The sequence below is a fragment of the Eulemur rufifrons genome, chromosome 19 (assembly GCF_041146395.1).
Source record: "Eulemur rufifrons isolate Redbay chromosome 19, OSU_ERuf_1, whole genome shotgun sequence".
NCBI classification, from domain to species: domain Eukaryota; kingdom Metazoa; phylum Chordata; class Mammalia; order Primates; family Lemuridae; genus Eulemur; species Eulemur rufifrons.
Window position 1 is genome coordinate 57,341,040 of NC_091001.1, and position 18,526 is coordinate 57,359,565.

The 18,526-nt window shown below is 49.1% G+C and overlaps 1 protein-coding gene across 1 annotated transcript in view; it reads left to right on the top strand.

Annotated features, from left to right (window-relative positions):
- The window catches only part of SLC4A5 (solute carrier family 4 member 5), a 69,079-nt gene that overhangs the window by 25,163 nt on the left and 25,390 nt on the right, over window positions 1-18,526 (top strand). The window contains exons 4-12 of the mRNA XM_069494425.1: window positions 7,346-7,506; window positions 8,262-8,414; window positions 9,670-9,765; window positions 12,109-12,164; window positions 13,731-13,888; window positions 14,308-14,395; window positions 15,262-15,416; window positions 16,055-16,261; window positions 17,943-18,117. Coding sequence (XP_069350526.1) covers window positions 7,346-7,506; window positions 8,262-8,414; window positions 9,670-9,765; window positions 12,109-12,164; window positions 13,731-13,888; window positions 14,308-14,395; window positions 15,262-15,416; window positions 16,055-16,261; window positions 17,943-18,117 — 1,249 coding nt within the window. The remainder of the gene's footprint in view (window positions 1-7,345; window positions 7,507-8,261; window positions 8,415-9,669; window positions 9,766-12,108; window positions 12,165-13,730; window positions 13,889-14,307; window positions 14,396-15,261; window positions 15,417-16,054; window positions 16,262-17,942; window positions 18,118-18,526) is intronic.

Below are 18,526 nucleotides of genomic sequence, written 5' to 3' on the forward strand. Positions count from 1 at the left end.
CTCCAGATTTTACTCTTATCTAACTGCACACAGTGGCCGCCTTGCTGTCTTGTCTTCTCAAAGATCTGTGTCTTCCTTTTAAAAAATACTGATGTCTGATTCTCAGTCCCCTGAGATTCTGATGTAATTAGTCTGAGGTTCAGCCTGGATTTGGGAATTTGTAGAAAGCTCCCAGATGATCCTAATGCAGCCAAGGTTGAGAAGCGCTGATACTTATTTTAGCCATGGCGCGATCGGTGGGAGTTACTAAGTCTTTATCTGAAGAGGGAATTAGAATTCAGGTCTCTGGGTTTCCAGCCTTTTCCGGGTCCTCCTTGAAGGAGAACCTCCTCTTCTCACACCCTGTGGTTTGAGCGCTGGCAGCCTGGGCTGTACCTGGTGGCTAGCCCGTGCTGTTTTCTCCTGCCCTTGTTGTTAAGTGAGCAGCAACATCCTCTAATCATATCCCTGACCCAGTTACTAGGCATGGAAAAGGCCTCAATGCTAGACCTCCTTTGTGTGACAGAGAGCTGCTTTCTGTGACATGTGACATTTCAAGGTACCATTTAGCTCCCTCCCAGCTAGGAGGGGGGCACCTGGCACCCACCCCTGGCACAAACAAAGGCAGGAGGCTGTGCCACCACCCAGGCCTGTGCAAAATCCCTAAAAGTTCTTTTCCAACGTGGAGATTTTCTTTCCACTTGACCTGCTTCTCCAACTCTAATTCCCCACTTTTTGAAGCCAACAGTGGTATAACGGTCACTTTGCAATGAGTTGCTTGGGATTACACAGTAAGCATTTTATCAGGTGTCTACAAGTTTTTAAACCTGGATTTGATCAGAAGCTTTTTTAAAAGCCCATTCTTTTATTTATTCTGGAAAATGTTTAAGCGTTTTATTATGGAAAATTCAAATTTATACCAAAGTAGTTTGTAGTGGAATGAACCTCACTCGCCCATCACCCAGCTTCGACAATTACCAGCTGACTGACAGCCAATCTCATCCCTCTGCCCCCACCCAGCACCCCAGACACACACACTAGATCATGTTGACACAAGTCCCAGACACCAGATCATCCCATCGGTAAATATTTTAGTACGTGTCTCTAACAGATAAGGCCTCTTTAGTGTCACACCAATACCACAGTCACATCTAAAAGAAAATAACATAGATTCCTTAATTTTATCAAATTACTCAGGCAGTGTCCATATTTCCCAGATCACCTCATATATTTTTTTAAAATACAATTGGTCCACCCATTGCATTTGGGAGCTCCTAAATCATTTTTAATCTACAGCTTCCCCCTTCTTTATTTTTCATTTGCAGTTGTTATTATTAAAGAAACTGTATCATTTGTCCTGTATGGTTTTCCAACTCTGTTTATTGTATCTCTGTGGTGGTGTTTCACATGTTGCTCTGCCCCCACTGTATATTTTGTGAACTGAAAATACACAGGGTCCAGGCTTATCTGATTCCTGTCTGGCTTTTTTACAAGACTGTTTCCACGACTATCCTAGCTGGTGGTACACGCTTCCACCGGGCGGCAGCTCACGCCCAGCTGATCTTTGCGTATATGTTGGCGATTTTGCTGGACTAGGATGATCATTGCTCAGAACATGCTGAGTATTCTAAAGTATACTTAAACCAAATGGGTTTCAGGCTTTTTTTATTCCCAGTCATTTCCTCATAACCAGACTTCATCCGAAGTGATCAGTGAGGTCTTGCTACCCTCACGCAGAAGGGAACAAGCATTTAAGGAGGGCTGATCTGGGCTGGGGACTCTGAGAGAACACCAGAGAGGAAGCAATGGTCCCCGTCCTCAAGAAGTTCAATGTCTATTTGGCATTTGTTATATACCAAACAGTCAGAAAACAAGACTGACGACAATTGATTGTTACTTTAGGCTCTGAGCCTTGGAAGTTAGGAACTTTACCTAGAACAGTCTGTACCGCAGAGTTCCCTGGGACCCACCCCAGATATTCTGGTGTAAATTGGTCTAGGATATGACCTACACATGAAGATTCTAAAAGCATCTAGGGTATTCTTATATGCAACCAAGTTTAAAATCATTGTATTAAGACAGTGGTTTTTGGCCGGGTGCGGAGGCTCACGCCTGTAATCCTAGCCCTCTGGGAGGCCGAGGTGGGAGAATTGCTGGAGCTCAGGAGTTTGAGACCAGCCTGAGCAAGAGCAGGGGCTCCTTAACCCTCAGGGCACAGTCAAATAACCTGGGAGCTTCCTCCTGGTGGGGTAAACATCTAGGCATCAGTATTTTTAAAAAGTCTCTCCAAGTTTGAGGTGAGCTATGATTGCACTGCCGCACTCCAGCCTGGGTGACAGAGTGAGCCCTCCTCATCGCTTTAAAAAAAAAAAAAAAAAAAAAAACTCTCCAGGTAATTAATGGATAGCCAAAAATAAAAGCCACTGATATCAGTCTTTGGTCCTCCATGTTTCCTTGTTCCACTCAAGGTGCAAATGAGCTAAATTTCTATCTGTAGCCATTAAAAACACAAAACTAAGTTGAAGGTGGCTTCGACATCTAGAATCCCAAAATGCTTACAAAGGGGACTAGAGAGGTATCCCTGGTGACATTGTCTAGTGTCCTGGAATTTTTCAAGTTTTCAGGATTCTGGTAGCAGGGCCTAGTTCTGGCATTGCCTTAAACCCGGAGACAGGTAGTTTGGCTTTTCTGCAGACTGTATTCAGGTAGGTTAGTGCCCCTGTCTATGTGTGCGTATGGAGCTAATGTTTTGCCTGTGCCTAACACAGTACAAATAGTTGAAGTCTTGGGAGGCAGAGAGAACCACTTGTGTTTGCTACCTGGAGTTAGTAGAGAATGTTTCAAAGAGGAGCCGTACTCTCACCCACTCCTTCCAGAGGGAGCTGCATTTGTATGGGCAGAAGGCTGAAGGAAAGGATGTCGAGAGAGAGCTGCCCAAGAATGTCCCATCCAGGGTGTTTGTGAGTTATCGAAGAGAGCAACCAACCCAAGTGGCCCCGTGCACTGGGCCACGTCGCACCTTTGGGTGGGTGGAGTAAGGCCATGGAGTAGCAAAAGGACCTTCAGTAGCAGGTATTTTGTGTTACCTTCAGTGGCAATTTATCTTGTGTATTTTGAAGCAAAAAAGGGGCAATACAAATAAGAGAAAGACCCTCAGAAAAGTTGAGCATTCTCTCAACCAAAATATTTGGACTTATCCTTTGCTCTATTCCTTGTAAACTCTTATGTTAATACAACTTTTACAAAAACCTTACTCCTGGTATCACATAAACTTGGATCTACCGCAATTTAAATGATGTATGTCCCCAGGAAAAAGGTCAGCTACAACTTGGCGAGTGTCCAAGGCAGGCATCCGCCTGGTCTCTGGCTCCAGCCCTAGGCTGTAGGTCTTCACCTCCCAGGGCTCCTGTAGTCAAGTCTCCCCGTCCTGTGTCCATCTAATCCCCCAAGGCCCTGCCAGATACCTGTTTTTCTATTTGTCTCAAATAAACGTGTGGAATCGAGATGTTAAATACTGATAATGCAAAGCACTTACACAATTACAGAGGAAATCTGACAAAGAAAAGGATGTTCAACCTCGCCAGTAATCAAAAGAATGCAAATGTGATATAATTTTTCAATTACCAAATGAACAAAGGTGAAAAAGAATAAAATACTAGAGTCTGAGAGACTAGGGACGTGGGATATCGCATGCACCTTGCAGGGAGTGTACACTGACAAGCTTTCTGGAAAATAGTTGGGCAGTGTACATCATAAACGTAAAAATGTGCAGAGACAGCAATTCTACATCTGAGAGTTTATCCTAAAGAAACTATTGAGCAGGGACTAATGATGTTCAAACCAGCCTTGTTTAGAATAAAGAATAATTAGAAATAATCTGAATGTCCACCAAGTGAAAACTGTGCATACCAATTATGGTACATTTGTACAATCGAACACTGAAAATATTTCAAAATGATGTGCTATTAATAATAGGCATGAAGGGCTGTCCGTTAGACACTATGTCCTAGAGGCCCTTGCAGTGCCCTGAGCACACGCACACGTGCATGCACGCACACCGAGCTCTAGAATGGTCGTCATCGAAATGTCAACCGTGATGTCTTCTGGTTGGGAGAGCTTTAAATGACTTTACTTTCTTCCTTTTTTAGTGTTCCTAAAATTAGGAAAGTAATATTCTTTATTTTTAACTTAACAACTAACACTAACAGGGTATATCTTATGTACTAGGCACTGCTCTCATTGCTGTGTGCTGTTATTATTCCTGAAGAAAACAAAGGTGATGGGAGATTAAGTAACTTACCCAGGGTCCACAGCTAGTGAAAGATGGAGCTGGGATTCAAAACCTGGTAACGTTGCTCCCCAGCCTGCACTCTTACTACACTAATTAGCCTGAGTCGAGTGAGAGTCTCTTAAATCCCGCCCCCTAACAATCCCACTCCTATGCTCAAAAATCACCTTGTTAACCATGTGACATTGATCCTTCCAAAACTTTTGCTAGGCGTGTCCAGACACATGCACGTACATGCACATGCACACGTGTGTGTTTTTCATTTTTCATAAAATAGGGTGACGGTGCCCATCCTGTCAGTATACAAGTTCACCCTCATGTTTTTTATTTAGCTGTGGAGGATATTCTACAGCACGGATGCACAGGATTGACGGAATGATGCTTGTCCTGAGAACCTGGCAGTTTCTTCACCCTAACAGACACAGCTGCAGTGAGCACCCTGGTATACATTTTACAGGATGCCGCAGTGTGATTATATTCCTGTGATAATTTCCTAGAAACGGAACCACTGGGTCGAAAGGCATGCACATCGAGCGTTGAGAAGGCTGCCCACTCAGGAAAGTTGCCGTTACACCCGCAGTGTATGAGTGGCCATCTCCCGTGTTTTCACTGACACAGGAAGTTGTCAATCTTTTTAACTTTTGCCAGTATGAGAAATGAAGAATGTTATTTCATTTGTAGTAATTTAAAAGTCCTTGGCCGGGCGCGGTGGCTCACGCCTGTAATCCTAGCACTCTGGGAGGCCGAGGCGGGTGGATCGCTCGAGGTCAGGAGTTCGAGACCAGCCTGAGCAAGAGCGAGACCCCGTCTCTACTAAAAATAGAAAGACATTATATGGACAACTAAAAATCTATACAGAAAAAATTAGCCGGGCATAGTGGCGCATGCCTGTAGTCCCAGCTACTCGGGAGGCTGAGGCAGTAGGATCGCTTAAGCCCAGGAGTCTGAGGTTGCTGTGAGCTAAGCTGACGCCACGGCACTCACTCTAGCCTGGGCAACAAAGTGAGACTCTGTCTCAACAAAAAAAAAATAAATAAATAAATAAAAAATAAAAGTCCTTGATTACTGGCAAAATTGAGCATCTTTTCATAGGTTTATTGGTCATCTTCATTTCTTCTCAGAATTGTTTACTTTCTATTGGGTAATTTGAGGTTTTTTAATTAATTCAAAGGAGTTTTGTTGTATTATGAATATTAGACTTTAGATGCTTTGTTGCAAATAATTGTCTCAGTACATTCCTTTTCTCTGAACTTGGTTTATGTATTATTTTATTATATAGAAGTTTAAGTTTATTTTATTTTTACGTTATCAAATCTGTCCATTTTATTCCTTTATGGCTTTACATCTTTTTTAGGAAGTCTTACTCCACTATATTCTCCAATAAAAGAAATACTCTTCTGGCTGGGTGCGGTGGCTCACACCTATAATCCTAGCACTCTGGAAGACTGAGGTGGGATGATTGCTTGAGGTCAGGAAATCGAGACCAGCCTGAGCAAGAGAGACCCCATCTCTACTAAAAATATAAAAATTAACTGGGCGTGGTGGTGCACACCTGTAGTCCCAGCTACTCAGGAGGCTGAGGCAGGAGGATCACTTGAGGCCAGGAGTTTGAGACCAGACTAAGCAAGAGCAAGACTCTGTCTCTACAAGAAATAGAAAAAATTAGCTGGACATGGTAGTGCCAGCTACTCAGGAGGCTGAGGCAGAGGGGTCGCTTGAGCCCGGGAGTTTGAGGTTGCTGTGAGCTATGACGATCGATGCCACTGCACTCTACCTAGGGCGTCAGAGTGAGACTCTGTCTCAAAAAAAAAAAAAAAAAAAAAGGAAAAAAGAAAAGAAATACTTTTCTATGTTCTCTTCTAGTACACATACATTTTTGTTTATAGATTTATTTTTATGTTTAGACTTTAATCCAGGAAAAATTTAGGGCTGTATTTGGTGAAAAGTAGGCACTTAACTTTTTTATTTTTAGGTTGGCTGTCTTTTAAACTACTCCACCAAAACCCGAATTCCCATGTGTGCCCAGGGCTGTGTCTGGACTGTTCTCGCATTGATCACTTGTCTGTATCTGGCCCGGAATCGCACTGTTTTAATTACTTGAACTTTTCAGCAAGTTTTTATACCTGCTAAAACATGTCCCATTTCTCTTCTTTTTAAAACTTTCCTCAACCATTCTTGGACATTGACTTTCTCAGAGAAACTTTAGAATTAGATAGTCATGGTCCAAAAATTCTCCCTGGGGATTTCAATTGGAATATTAATAGAATGAAGCTACCCGCCAACATGAGCTTGACGGCTTACAAAGGGGTCTCCAGCCAGGACTCCTTGCCCCCCGGCAGCTCTCCAGGCAGTCAGGTGCTGCCCCCTGAGCGAGAGGAACAGGTGGGTGCTGTCTCTGCCCTGCACCTGAGGCCTTCCCATGCGACCACCTCCACCGCAGCCTGTGATTCCAAGGCTTCTGGAAAGGACAAATTCCTACACATCTTTCGTTTAATTTCTCTCCTTCCCCAGATGACATGTAGATTTTAACCGGAACTTTCAGAACAAAATCCAGAGTAAAAAGCATGGAAACCTCAGACCCTGCAGCAGAACCCAGGGGGAAATATAATACATTTTGTGGGAGAACATTCTTCCTGCTCCTAGCAAACTGCCCTGAGCACTCATATGTGACCAGTCTGGGGTAACTAGGTTCCAGTTGAGACTGTTTTAAAAAAATAGCTTTATTGTTATAGATTAACCTGAAATTCTCTCATTTTAAGTGTACAGTTAAGTGATTTTTAGTACAGAGTTGTGCAGCCATCACCATAACTCAATTTTGGAACATTCCCATCACCCCCAGAAGACCCCTCATGCCTATTCATAGTCATTCTCCAGATGCTGTTTTGTCCTTAGCATGGGAGCACAGGCGGAATTGGGGGGCAAAGGGTGTCCCCTAGAGATCCTCTGCTTGTGAGCCTAGAATGAACTCCCCAACAGCATAAATAGCATGACCCCAGATGACACCCTGTCCTGGAGACCCAGGTCGGGCCTTCTCCAGAAGCCAGTGGCCCCACTGAGCCCCATCCTTCCCCCTTGCAGGTGGATAAAGTTTGAAGAAAAGGTGGAGGAAGGAGGCGAGCGCTGGAGCAAGCCCCACGTGTCCACACTGTCCCTGCACAGCCTCTTCGAGCTCCGCACCTGCCTGCAGACGGGGACGGTGCTCCTGGATTTGGACAGCGGCTCCCTGCCACAGATCATAGGTGAGGTGGGGTCGCCGTGGGCATCTCTCCCGTGGTGTCTGACACCCGCCTGATTCTACGCGGACCAGCTTTGCCTCTGGCTCCCAAGGCAGCGTCACAGCTGCTCCAAGGCCCAGTTCCATGTAGCATTCCGACAGAGAGGAAAAGATCATCCCCTGAAATGCCACCCAGCAATGTAGCGACAGGGAGAGCAGCCTCTCGGCATGGTCAGAGACACCTCTTGCCGTGACAGCCTGTTTCTTTTCAGGGTAAAATGGATCATCACTCATCTTTAGGAAATCAGCTCTCACTTAGTGACATGTCGAAGGCTTGCCTTTTTGCCCCTAAACATTTTTGTGAGTTTTGTTCTAGCACATTGGATTTTGCCAGAAGTATTATGTCCAGAATACTTTTCTAAAGAGAATTCAGTTTATGTCTAAAACCATTTAACACATTACTTTTGTGCTTCCTGGGGCACTTTCATATGTATCGTTTCTTTTACTTTTCGTAATAACGTTGACAGAAAGAGCAGAAACTTCTATACACGCATGCACACACGTGCACACACAGAGACATGCTGTGCCCTTGAACGTGCGGAGACTGAGGGCTGGTGATGTGCACAGGTTTCCACAGTTAGTGGTAAAGCCGGAACTGTTTCCGCATCCCCTGCCACCTCTAGGGCACATTTAATCCCCCTGGTAATACGTGATACGAGGCCGCCTCACCCTGGGACTGTCCTTTTCCACATGGACAAGGCACGTTTGTTTCCCATGCAGATGACGTCATTGAGAAGCAGATCGAGGACGGGCTCCTGCGGCCGGAGCTCCGGGAGAGGGTCAGCTACGTCCTCCTGAGGAGGCACCGTCACCAAACCAAGAAGCCCATCCACCGCTCCTTGGTCGACATTGGAAAGTCGGTCTCCACCACGAGTGAGTCGAGCCTCACACTGCTGGGCACAGGGCACGCGGGGCCAGTGTCAGGCCCCAGTGCTTGGGCGAGCCCACCTCGGTGGCTGGGAGTTTCTGGAGAAATTCTGAGGTTCTGGGGATCCCTCGGCCTCCTTTTTGGCAGTTCTGCAGAGACCCCAGCCACATACCCATGTCGTCCCCGCCACCAGAGCAGAACAATTTCTAGAAACAGAGTTGGTTCTTAGCCTGGCCTGCACAGTGCCATCACCTGGGGGCTCGACATATGTCCCAATGCCTGGTCCCACCCTGGAGAGTTGGACTCAACTGGCCTGGATGTGGCCCGGGAACAAAGAGGGAGGTTAGAAAGCTCCCTGGGAGATTCTCGTGTGCACGCAGCGTTGGGAAGTGCTGGTAAGGATGGCTTGTTTAAGAAGGGACCTGAAAGTTTCCCCTGAACCCCGAAGAGGAGCCAAGAGCTTTGGCAGAAAATGGAGCACATGGGCTGGTGGAAGGGGCTGGGCTCATCTCAACGGTGCAGTGCCGGGGCTGCCGATCTGGCAGCCGGTGTCACTCTGATTAGCAGAGCCTGGGGCCACTAAGGGAGAGTGGATTGTTCCACACACACATCTCCAACCTCCAGCCCTCCACTCTCAGTATCTGAGTCTGGATGTCCAGAGACACTAGCCATGTTGAACCTGTGAGATAAACACAGTCATCAGAACAAAGTTGCTCCTTGGAAAACCTTGAGGAATCTCTTTAAATGAATTGTTTAAAAATGGAAAGTGTTTAACATATCATAAAAAAAGATACTCACTCAGCACGTACATGTCCAGGGCACTGCTCTGAGTGTTCTTCCTGTGCTACCTCACTTCATCCCCACAATAACCCGGTGGCACAGGTGCTGTTCTTATCATCCCCATTTGCAGATGAGGCATCTGAGGCACAGAGAGGTTAAGTAACTTGCCTGAGGTCACACAGGCAGTAAGTGGTGGAATCAGGGATGAACTCAGACAGTCTACTACATCTGGTACCTACCTATTCAATCAGTCGTGTGTCTGTCTCACTTTCAACAGCACTAATATTTTCTCCGTATTCTTATTCAGATAATTAGCTTACTTAAAAAAAAAAAAATTTCTTCCTGGAAGAGGAAGAGACATGTCTTGCAGCTCAGTTTTATTTAGTTGAAGTGACTCCACGCGTGTACCATGCTAATCTGAGAGGCTGCGCCACCCCAGCAAGGCTGTCCAAGCCGAGTCCCTTCTGTTCCTCCTCCCAGATCGCAGCCCTGCCCGGAGCCCTGCGGCCGGCCCGAGTCTCCACCACTCCACTGAGGACCTGCGGATGCGGCAAAGCGCGGATTACGGCCGTCTGTGTGAGTGTGTTCCCCACCGCCACTCGGCGACAGCTTTGTTCAGGCTGTGGCAGCTGTGGAGTGTCCATGTTGTCATAGGTGGAGGACACAAGGCAGACGTTTAACTTTCAGCCTGAACCTGAGCTCTCTCAGGGCCTAATTTACTACCATAATATTCCAAATAATTCCTCTGAAAAATGAGGCTCTACATGAAGTCTGGGCGTAATCAGTACCCGAACTCAAGTTTTAGGCATTTTTATCTTAGTCTGCACCTTCGTTTTCACCAAACTGACCGTTGGCCCTGTTTTTTTGGTGAAAAGCTTTCCTAGACACCAAATTAAAAAGTGGGCGTTTTCCCCCAGGACAGGGAGGCAGTGTTCCCACCACTGGGTGACAGTCTTGTGCCACCACAGAGAAGAAATACAGGCAGAGTCACAGCCCCTGTTTGCTGGGACAGATCAGGGGCTTGGAAGGTGAGAGGTCACAGTCAGGCTTTTCAGGCGGTTCATCGGGGATGCACAGATAGGTGAGGGGACGGGGGAAGGAGAAGAGAGAACGTGGAAAGTGAGGAGAAAAGAAAAACCAGTGTGCAGAAGCATGTTCCTTTAAATACTTTTACTAAAATGCCAAGATATGAACAAGTGCAGCCCGGGGCTGTGCCCCTGTCCAGGCCTGGGGAATGACTTGGGGGGCAATGTGGCCCCTGCCCATGGCCTCAGCCCCAGCGGGCACTTGCTGCAGTCTTTTCTCTCTGTCCTGAGGACCCCAAGTCCACTTAGTCCCCCTGGCCTCGCGATGCCACGTGGGGGTGCCGGGAGGCAGTGGTCAGTAGGCTTTGGGCAGACCTTCCGCGCAGTTGTCATTGCGTGTGAGGTCGTCTCCACTCTGACACTGCTCTGGAGTGGGAACCCTGACAAGAGGCAAGAATGGGCAAATGCAGCTTCGCTTGAGCCAGGGCATTGTCAGGGTGTGCACCTGCCCGCAGCCTCCCTCTGCCAGCCGAAGTCCCCAGGGAAGGCTAGAGCGGAGGAGCACAGGAGAAGCCTTGGAGAATAACTAAGAGCTTCCCAGGAACACGGGGTGGGGTTGGGAAGAGGGTTTCTACACAGGGGAAACCAACAGCAGCTGGAGGGAAGGGTCTGTCGGGGAGAGAACATCAGGTCAGTCCACAGGGAGCGTAGGGGGAAGGCCAAACCGAAGAGGGCCCTGTGCCCCCAGCGACAGAACCTGACTTTATTCTGAAGGCAGTTGGGACCCCTGAGAAGCTTAAAGCAGGAGCAGGGCATGACCGGATTTCTGCCTAAGAGAGAATAAACTAGAAGGGGGCAAGATTGGAAGCGAGAGCGTGGGCCTGCACTCAGGAACGGAGAGTAAAACACAGAGCCGGAGTGGATGGGTGGGAAGTGGGAGTCGGGGAAGAGAAGGGGCCAGGTTCTAGATTCTCCTCGAAGGGCCATCGGGTGGGTGGGAGGGGCAGTGAGTGGAACAGGGTCCCCAAGGGGCCAGATGGGACTGCTCCAGGGGAGATCAGACTGGAGACCCACCCTGGGTGTCCTTGGCCCGCATGTGTGTTGGAAGGAACCGGAGTGGATGTGACGACCAAGGAAGGAGAGGGCAAGGCACCTGGAGGGAATGTGGGCAAAGACAAGAGTCCAGGAGAGCCAGGCAAGAGAGGGTCCTGAGAAGGAGAACCAAGGAGACCAGTGTTTGGGAAACAAGGAGTGGCCACAAGCCAACGGCTGAGACACAATGGGTCTGAGCGTGCCCACGAGATTGGGCTGCTAGTGGGCAATGAGAGCTGACTTCCTCCCACCTTCACAGAGGAAGGAGCGATCGGGCAGTTCATACAACTCACTCTCTCTGTTCTCCTTGTGTCGAGCCCACCTTCCCTCCCTCTGCCAGCCTAAGTCCGCAGCCCATCTTTAACAACTCTCATGGGTCATGGAGGACGGAGGTGAAACTGGTCTCTCTCGAAAACAAATTCCAAGCTTAGTGACACCTGGCACCTCATCTAATAACGCATCTCTGTCCTTCCTCCTGTCTGGGCCTGGAACAGAGCTACCCCCTGGAGTAGACATCCTGGTGAGGTCCAGGAAGGTGGGGTTGAGGGGTAGAGACCCGAGTGCAGTAGCTGGAGAGGTGAGGAGGAAGAAGTGGAACGTGGAGTCTAGCAACTCTTTTAAGAAAGCTGCCACAGAAGGGAAGGAAAGTGAGAGGACACTGGCTTAAGGAGGCGGGAGGATTAAGGGGCAGGAGGTTCTTGCTTTGGTTATGAACATGGGGGAGGCATGAGTAGGGGCCAAGGGACAAGGACCTGAGAGAGCCTGGCTTCCCCTGATGGCCCTTCTTTTCCTTCTCTCCTAGGTCACGCCCAGAGCAGAAGCATGAATGACATTTCTCGAACCCCAAACACAGACCAGGTAGTAAAGCTCTCACTCTTGGCTGCAGTGGAGGGCCAGGGTAGCAAGACGCCTTTGGTTTCAGGGGCAGGGGGCCTCCTGGGTAGAACCTCATGCCCATGAAAGAGCGGGAGTCCCCAGGAAGGACCCCAGGTGGGGCTCTAGGCTGCCTTGGTGACTCTGAGCAGCCTGTCAGTCAGGCAGTGACTGAGTCCCAGGTGCTGGCTCTGTGCTAGGTCCTGGGGAGAGTGGGGGACAGAGAACCACATCAGATGGTGCCAGCTGTCCTTGAGCTTGGGATCTGTTGGAGAGAGAAGACCAGTGCACATAGCTTCACATCCCCGACCCACGAGTGCCTTTAAAGATAGGCTAGGGATTGGGGCTGGCGGAGAGAAGGGAGTAGATCCTCCCCATGCGGAGAACAGTGATAGTTATTTAATTGGACTACCCAAAACCATGTGTCTTCTTCCTCGGCTGGGGCAGGAGAACATGGACTCTGGTCTCCCACTAACTTGATCTCTTGCTGAGATGAGCGTCCTACAAGCAGATGGAGTCCAGATCTAAGGCCCATGTCCTGGGAATTCTGAGACTGGGCCCCCAGAGTAGGCCCCTCAGTTCCAACCCTGCACGCCTCAGGGCAGGAGGGTCCATGGTCCCCTGGCCTGTGCCCCAGGAACAGGAAGAAAGGTGACCAAGGAAACCTGAAACATGGTGAGGAGCCCTCAGGAGCGTGGGTGACCTCCAGGCCTTCTAGGCACCCCGTGTCTGGTGGAAGGCAGAACCAAGACAGTCCCTCATGTCAGTGTCCTGAGGGCCCTTTGTGGCCAAAATAATAAAATAATAACAACAATGGCAAAATCAACCAACATTTAAGGTCCACTCGCTGCATGTGCTGCGCGTGCCAGGCATTTTCTGTGTGTCAGGAGAGCACTAGCGCCAACCCCCGGTTACTGACGAGAGAACCATGAGGCTTAATGCAGTTAAACAACACGCCCAAGTCTGTGCTGCTGAAAGGTGGCAGGACCTTGGTGGGACCCAGGCAGTCTGACCCTAGAGCCCTTAACTGGGGAGTAATTTAGGAGCCAGTCAGTATCCCAGAATATTATTTGGCGAGGAACACCACTTTTAGTCATGCACACAGACGGTGCAGCCATGATAAGCCAGCATTACCTAGTGAAAGTCTTTCGTAATCCATCTTAATCAATATGTAAGTGGTAATGGCAATACTAGTGTCGCCTCCCCCAGGCACCTCTCACATCTGACCTTCCTGTCCCGAACAGACACATGTCAGAGGGACTGGAGAGAGGCCACCTTGGTAGTCTCAGAAATCATGAGTTTCCTGGGAGGTACCCCGGGGCTGACTTGGGGGCGTGGAAGTCTCCCACAGACTTGGAGACTGGTCCCGGGGTTCGTGTGCACCAGAAAGCTGGCGGCAAAAGGAGAGCAAAGCCCAGCCCAGCCACTCTGACCATCAGAACAGGCTCGAAGAATTTGTTCAAGTCAGGCCTCAAAGCAGTCTGCAGGGGGTGGAGAAGTGAGAGCAGGTGGGAGTATCCATGGGTATCTCGTCTCCCCCTCCCCAACCAGCGGAAAAACAAATTCATGAAGAAGATCCCCAAGGACTCAGAAGCCTCCAACGTGCTGGTGGGTGAGGTAGACTTCCTGGACCAGCCGTTCATCGCGTTTGTGCGTCTCATCCAGTCTGCCATGCTGGGTGGGGTGACCGAGGTGCCCGTCCCCACCAGGTGAGAGCCATTGAAACCTGCCCCACGCCACCCTCAGGACGCCAGCTGTCTGTGCCGTCAGCAAGACGTGCCCTTAGAGACACCCCTAAGCGTAGGGGTGTGCTGGGAAGGGAGATCTTTTGACTAGGGGAGAGTTCTAGAGACTTCATTAACAATAATCATAAAAGAGGAGACAACAGCTGGGAGAGAAGCTGTCAGGTGGGCTTGGGCAGCAGGACGAAGGTGAGGGTACTCGAGGGGGAGCCCAGTGGGAGGGGAAGAGGAAATGCTCCGCCAAAGCAAAAACGGGGCTGGAAGGAGGGAAGCGGAAAAGTTAAGAATGTTGTTTAGGGCCAAAGAATTCTTCTCGTCACCTGGTTCTATTTTCCTTTTCACTTTCCTCCTTCTCTTCTTTGTCTCCTCCTTTATCTTCTTTGCAGATTTCTGTTCATATTACTGGGACCTTCCGGGAGAGCAAAATCCTACAATGAAATTGGCCGTGCCATCGCCACCCTCATGGTAGATGACGTAAGTGGTAACCGGGGCATGTCCTCCTGAATATTGTGGCTCCTGCATCAAGCGCTGCACCTTCATTCATTCCCTTATCCCCCAGGCACATCTGAGCACCTACTGTGTACCAGGTGCTGCGTAGGATGCTGAGGATTACGAGAATCAGGAGATAGGCACTGTCCTGTAAGAGTACCAATCACGTGGGAGGCACAGACCTATGACAAAATTAACCGTCTGCTAGCTGCCCAGGGAGTCAGGAGGGCTTCACAGATGAGGGGCCTTGAAAGCTAAGGATGACCAGGAGGGGGTTAGGCCCAGCACAAGCCTACAAGGCAAGCATCCCAGACGAAGGGAAGGGGTCAGGCTCAGAGAAGCTGGGTGAAAGTGGTTCGATGTAGGCTCAGTGTAAGAGCTTCAGGGGCAGGAGGTGACACTGGAAATGTGAGCCAGAGACTCCACAGAGCCTGTCAGCAGAGCTGAGAGGTCACAATCTGTCCCAAGAGTGAGGGGGATCCTAGAGACTTAAGCACAGGCATAAGCCCGTCAAATCTGTCAGTCAGAAAGCATGCATGCCCTGTGCTCTGGAGACAGCCTCGGACTGGACTCTACAAAGGTTTTCTAATGCGCTTCCTGTGTAGAAAACTGAAACCAGAAAGGTTAAGAAACTCAGCCAAAGTCCTACAGCAAGAACATGGAGACCTGCCTTCAGATCCAAGATGGGCTTCCGATGCATCGCGGCTGCTGTGCTGTGTTCTCTTCCCAAACCCGAGAGCAAGTGGGCAGGGGAGCAGTGGTTCAGAGTGATTTCTTTGACTTCTTTGAAACTCAACACGAGCCTTTCAGAGAGAACTGACCTTCTCCCCTCCCTCCTCTCCCCTTGCCAGCTCTTCAGCGACGTGGCCTATAAAGCCCGCAATCGGGAAGATCTGATCGCAGGGATCGATGAGTTTCTGGATGAGGTCATCGTCCTTCCCCCTGGAGAATGGGACCCGAATATCCGAATTGAGCCCCCCAAGAAAGTGCCCTCTGCTGACAAGAGGTATGTATCTGAGGGGGGAGTTAGAGCGGGTTGCGGGGGGGAAGGGGGCTTCAACTCTGCTGGTATCATTTTTTTTTTTTTTTGAGACAGAGTCTCACTCTGTTGCCCAGGCTAGAGTGCCGTGGCATCAGCCTAGCTCCCAGCAACCTCAGACTCCTGGGCTCAAGCGATCCTCCTGCCTCAGCCTCCCGAATAGCTAGGACTACAGGCATGCGCCACCACGCCCGGCTAATTTTTTCTATATATATTTTTAGCTGTCCATATAATTTCTTTCTATTTTTAGTAGAGATAGGGTCTCACTCTTGCTCAGGCTGGTCTCGAACTCCTGAGCTCAAACAAACCACCCGCCTCGGCCTCCCAGAGTGCTAGGATTACAGGTGTGAGCCACCGCGCCCATCCTTATTTTATTTCTCTTTAAAATAAACCAAAAGCAAATATGGCCACATGTGAACATTTGTAAAATCTGGGTGACTTGTGTGTGGGTATCGTTCAATCACTTTCTGCATTTTTCTCTGTCATTAAAGATATTTCATAATTTTTGTTGGAGAGGTGGGGGTGTGCTGGGGGATAGTCCTGGAGGGGCTGGCCCTCCCCCAGGATTGGGGGCTCCACTCTCCCTAGTCCTCCTCCCCTTCCAGGAAATCTGTGTTCTCCCTGGCGGAGCTGGGACAGATGAACGGCTCTGTAGGAGGAGGTGGCGGAGCAGCTGCAGGAGGCGGCGGTGGTGGAGGAGGAGGAGGTGGCGGCGGGGCTGGCGGCAGCGGAGCCAGTGGAGCGAGCGGCGGGGATGATGGAGAGATGCCAGCCGTGCACGAAATCGGGGAGGAGCTTATCTGGACAGGAAGGTGCCCAGCCCAGGCCTGACAGTGACCTTGCTGTCCTTTAGGCCTCTCCCCTTCTCTCTCGCCCTCTAGGGACCGTCCCCACTCCTGCCTGTAGAGCCTACTGCATGCAGGCCGTGGGGTCTGAGCTCTGTGCTGTCTCCCTCCCAGAGCCTTTGAAGCCCCTCAGGGATCACAGAAAAGGGTTGCCTCAGGCGAGGGGACCAAGAGAGCAGGCGCAGGAGTGGAGGAAGTCAAACTTTTCTCTAGACACCCTTTGGTACCAGTTTCCTAGGGTTGCCATAACAAGGTACCACACACTAAGTGGCTTAAAACAACAGAAAGTTATTCTCCCACAGTTCTGGAGGCCAGAAGTTCCAAATCAGATGTCGGCAGGGCCATGCTCCCTCTGCAATTCTGGGGAGGCTCTTTCCTCGCCTCCTCCTAGCTGTGGTCGCCACAGTTTTTGGTGTTCCTCGGGTTGCGGCTGATCATGCTCGCCTCTGCCTCTGGCATCCCATGGCCTTCTCCCTGTGCATCTGTCCTCATGTAGCGTTTTCCTCTTTTTATAAGGACACCAGTTATATTGGATTAGGGACCACTCTAATGACTTCATCTTAACTTGATTACATCTGCAAAGGGCTTTATTTCCACATAAGGTCACAATCACAGGTACCGAGGGTTAGGACTTTAATATATCTTTTTGGAAGATGTAGTTCAATTCATAACAGTACCTTCTTTTTTTTTTTTTTTTTTTTAAACCTAATAGTACCTATTGGAAAACTTTTTTTCTTTTTTTTTTTTAAGAAAATTCTCCTGGCCTGTGTTTCTCTGACAGCTCTCAGAGTCACTGAAGTTGATCTAGATTTAGGAAAAGGCATAGCTCTGCAAAGCTACAATCATAACTTTGAGAATGAAGTCATGTTTTATATGCCCTTGGCTCTATACCAGTGGTTCTCAATTGGAAGCCACTTTGCCCCTCCCTTACTCCCCCCATCCCCCAGCCCAGGGCATTTGGCAATGTCTAGAGACATTTTTATTTGTCACAGGTGGAGGGGAGATGCTACTGGCATCTAGTAGGTAGAGACCAGGGATGCTGCTAAACATCCTACAATGCACAGGACAGCCACCCCACAACACAGGGATTATCCAATCCAAAGTATCAGCCGTGCCAAGGTCGAGAAACCCTGCTCCATGCTAAGCACTGCATTAGGAGCTATGGGAAATAGCATCCCCGATACACACTGTCCCTAAACCTAAAATTCCCTGCCTGGTTGTTCCAGAGAGCAAGAAACCCCTGTTATAATTTATATATTCTATAATATAGAATATAGATTCTATAATTTAGAATCTGTCCTTAATGAATCTGTGTCTTAATCTGGAAGGTCTCTGTTTCCGAAAGTTGGACACAGCTGTGTTTCCCAAAGGGCAGGAGCCGTGGGGATGATCAGGCATGTGAGGAAGGCCACCATGTGCCGACCCCAGGACTTCCGTTCCCGTCAGACTGTCCCTGTCCCAAACAGGCTAAGTCCACCCTTGCCAGTGTGGATGGTGCCACCACAAACTTCCAGATCCCGAATGTTCTGGTGGAGAGGTCCTTGCCCCCACCCACCCCTGCCCCAGACTCTGCAGGTCCCTGTAAGTAGCCCCGCTCCCGCCCTGGTGTTAGTGCTGAGAAAGCAGCCCCCGGGCCTGTCTCGAGCAGGTTCTTCGGTGGCCTGCGTCTGGACATCAAGAGGAAGCTGCCCTGGTTCCCAAGTGACTTCTATGATGGCTTCCACATCCAGTCCATCTCTGCCATCCTATTCATCTACCTCGGCTGTATCACCAACGCGATCACCTTTGGTGGGCTCCTGGGGGATGCCACCGACAATTATCAGGTGTGTTTGAGCTGGGGGCGCTCGCGTAAAACCAGTGAAATCTGCCGCCACCTGGTGGCAGCCAGGGGCTTCTTCCTGTAATCCACAAATCAAGGTTTCCTCCACCATGCAGGTGGAGGCCGTCACTTTTGTAATCCTTTACCCTTCAAAACAAAAAGTAATAATCTGACAGTACTAAAAGATCTAAAGCTAAATCAGGTTACTAAAGGCCAAATTTAAAGCTGATATAAATAGGTCAGACTTTTAAGGGGAATCATCTACTATGTCATTTGGTGCCTTTTCGCACTGATACTTAAATGAACTTAATTGACGTTAATTGAGTTGCTAATGGTGGCTTTCTCCCCACGCTTTTCTTTTTTTTTTTTTTAATCAATCTTGAATTTTTAGTTTGGAGTTAAGACATTTTTAG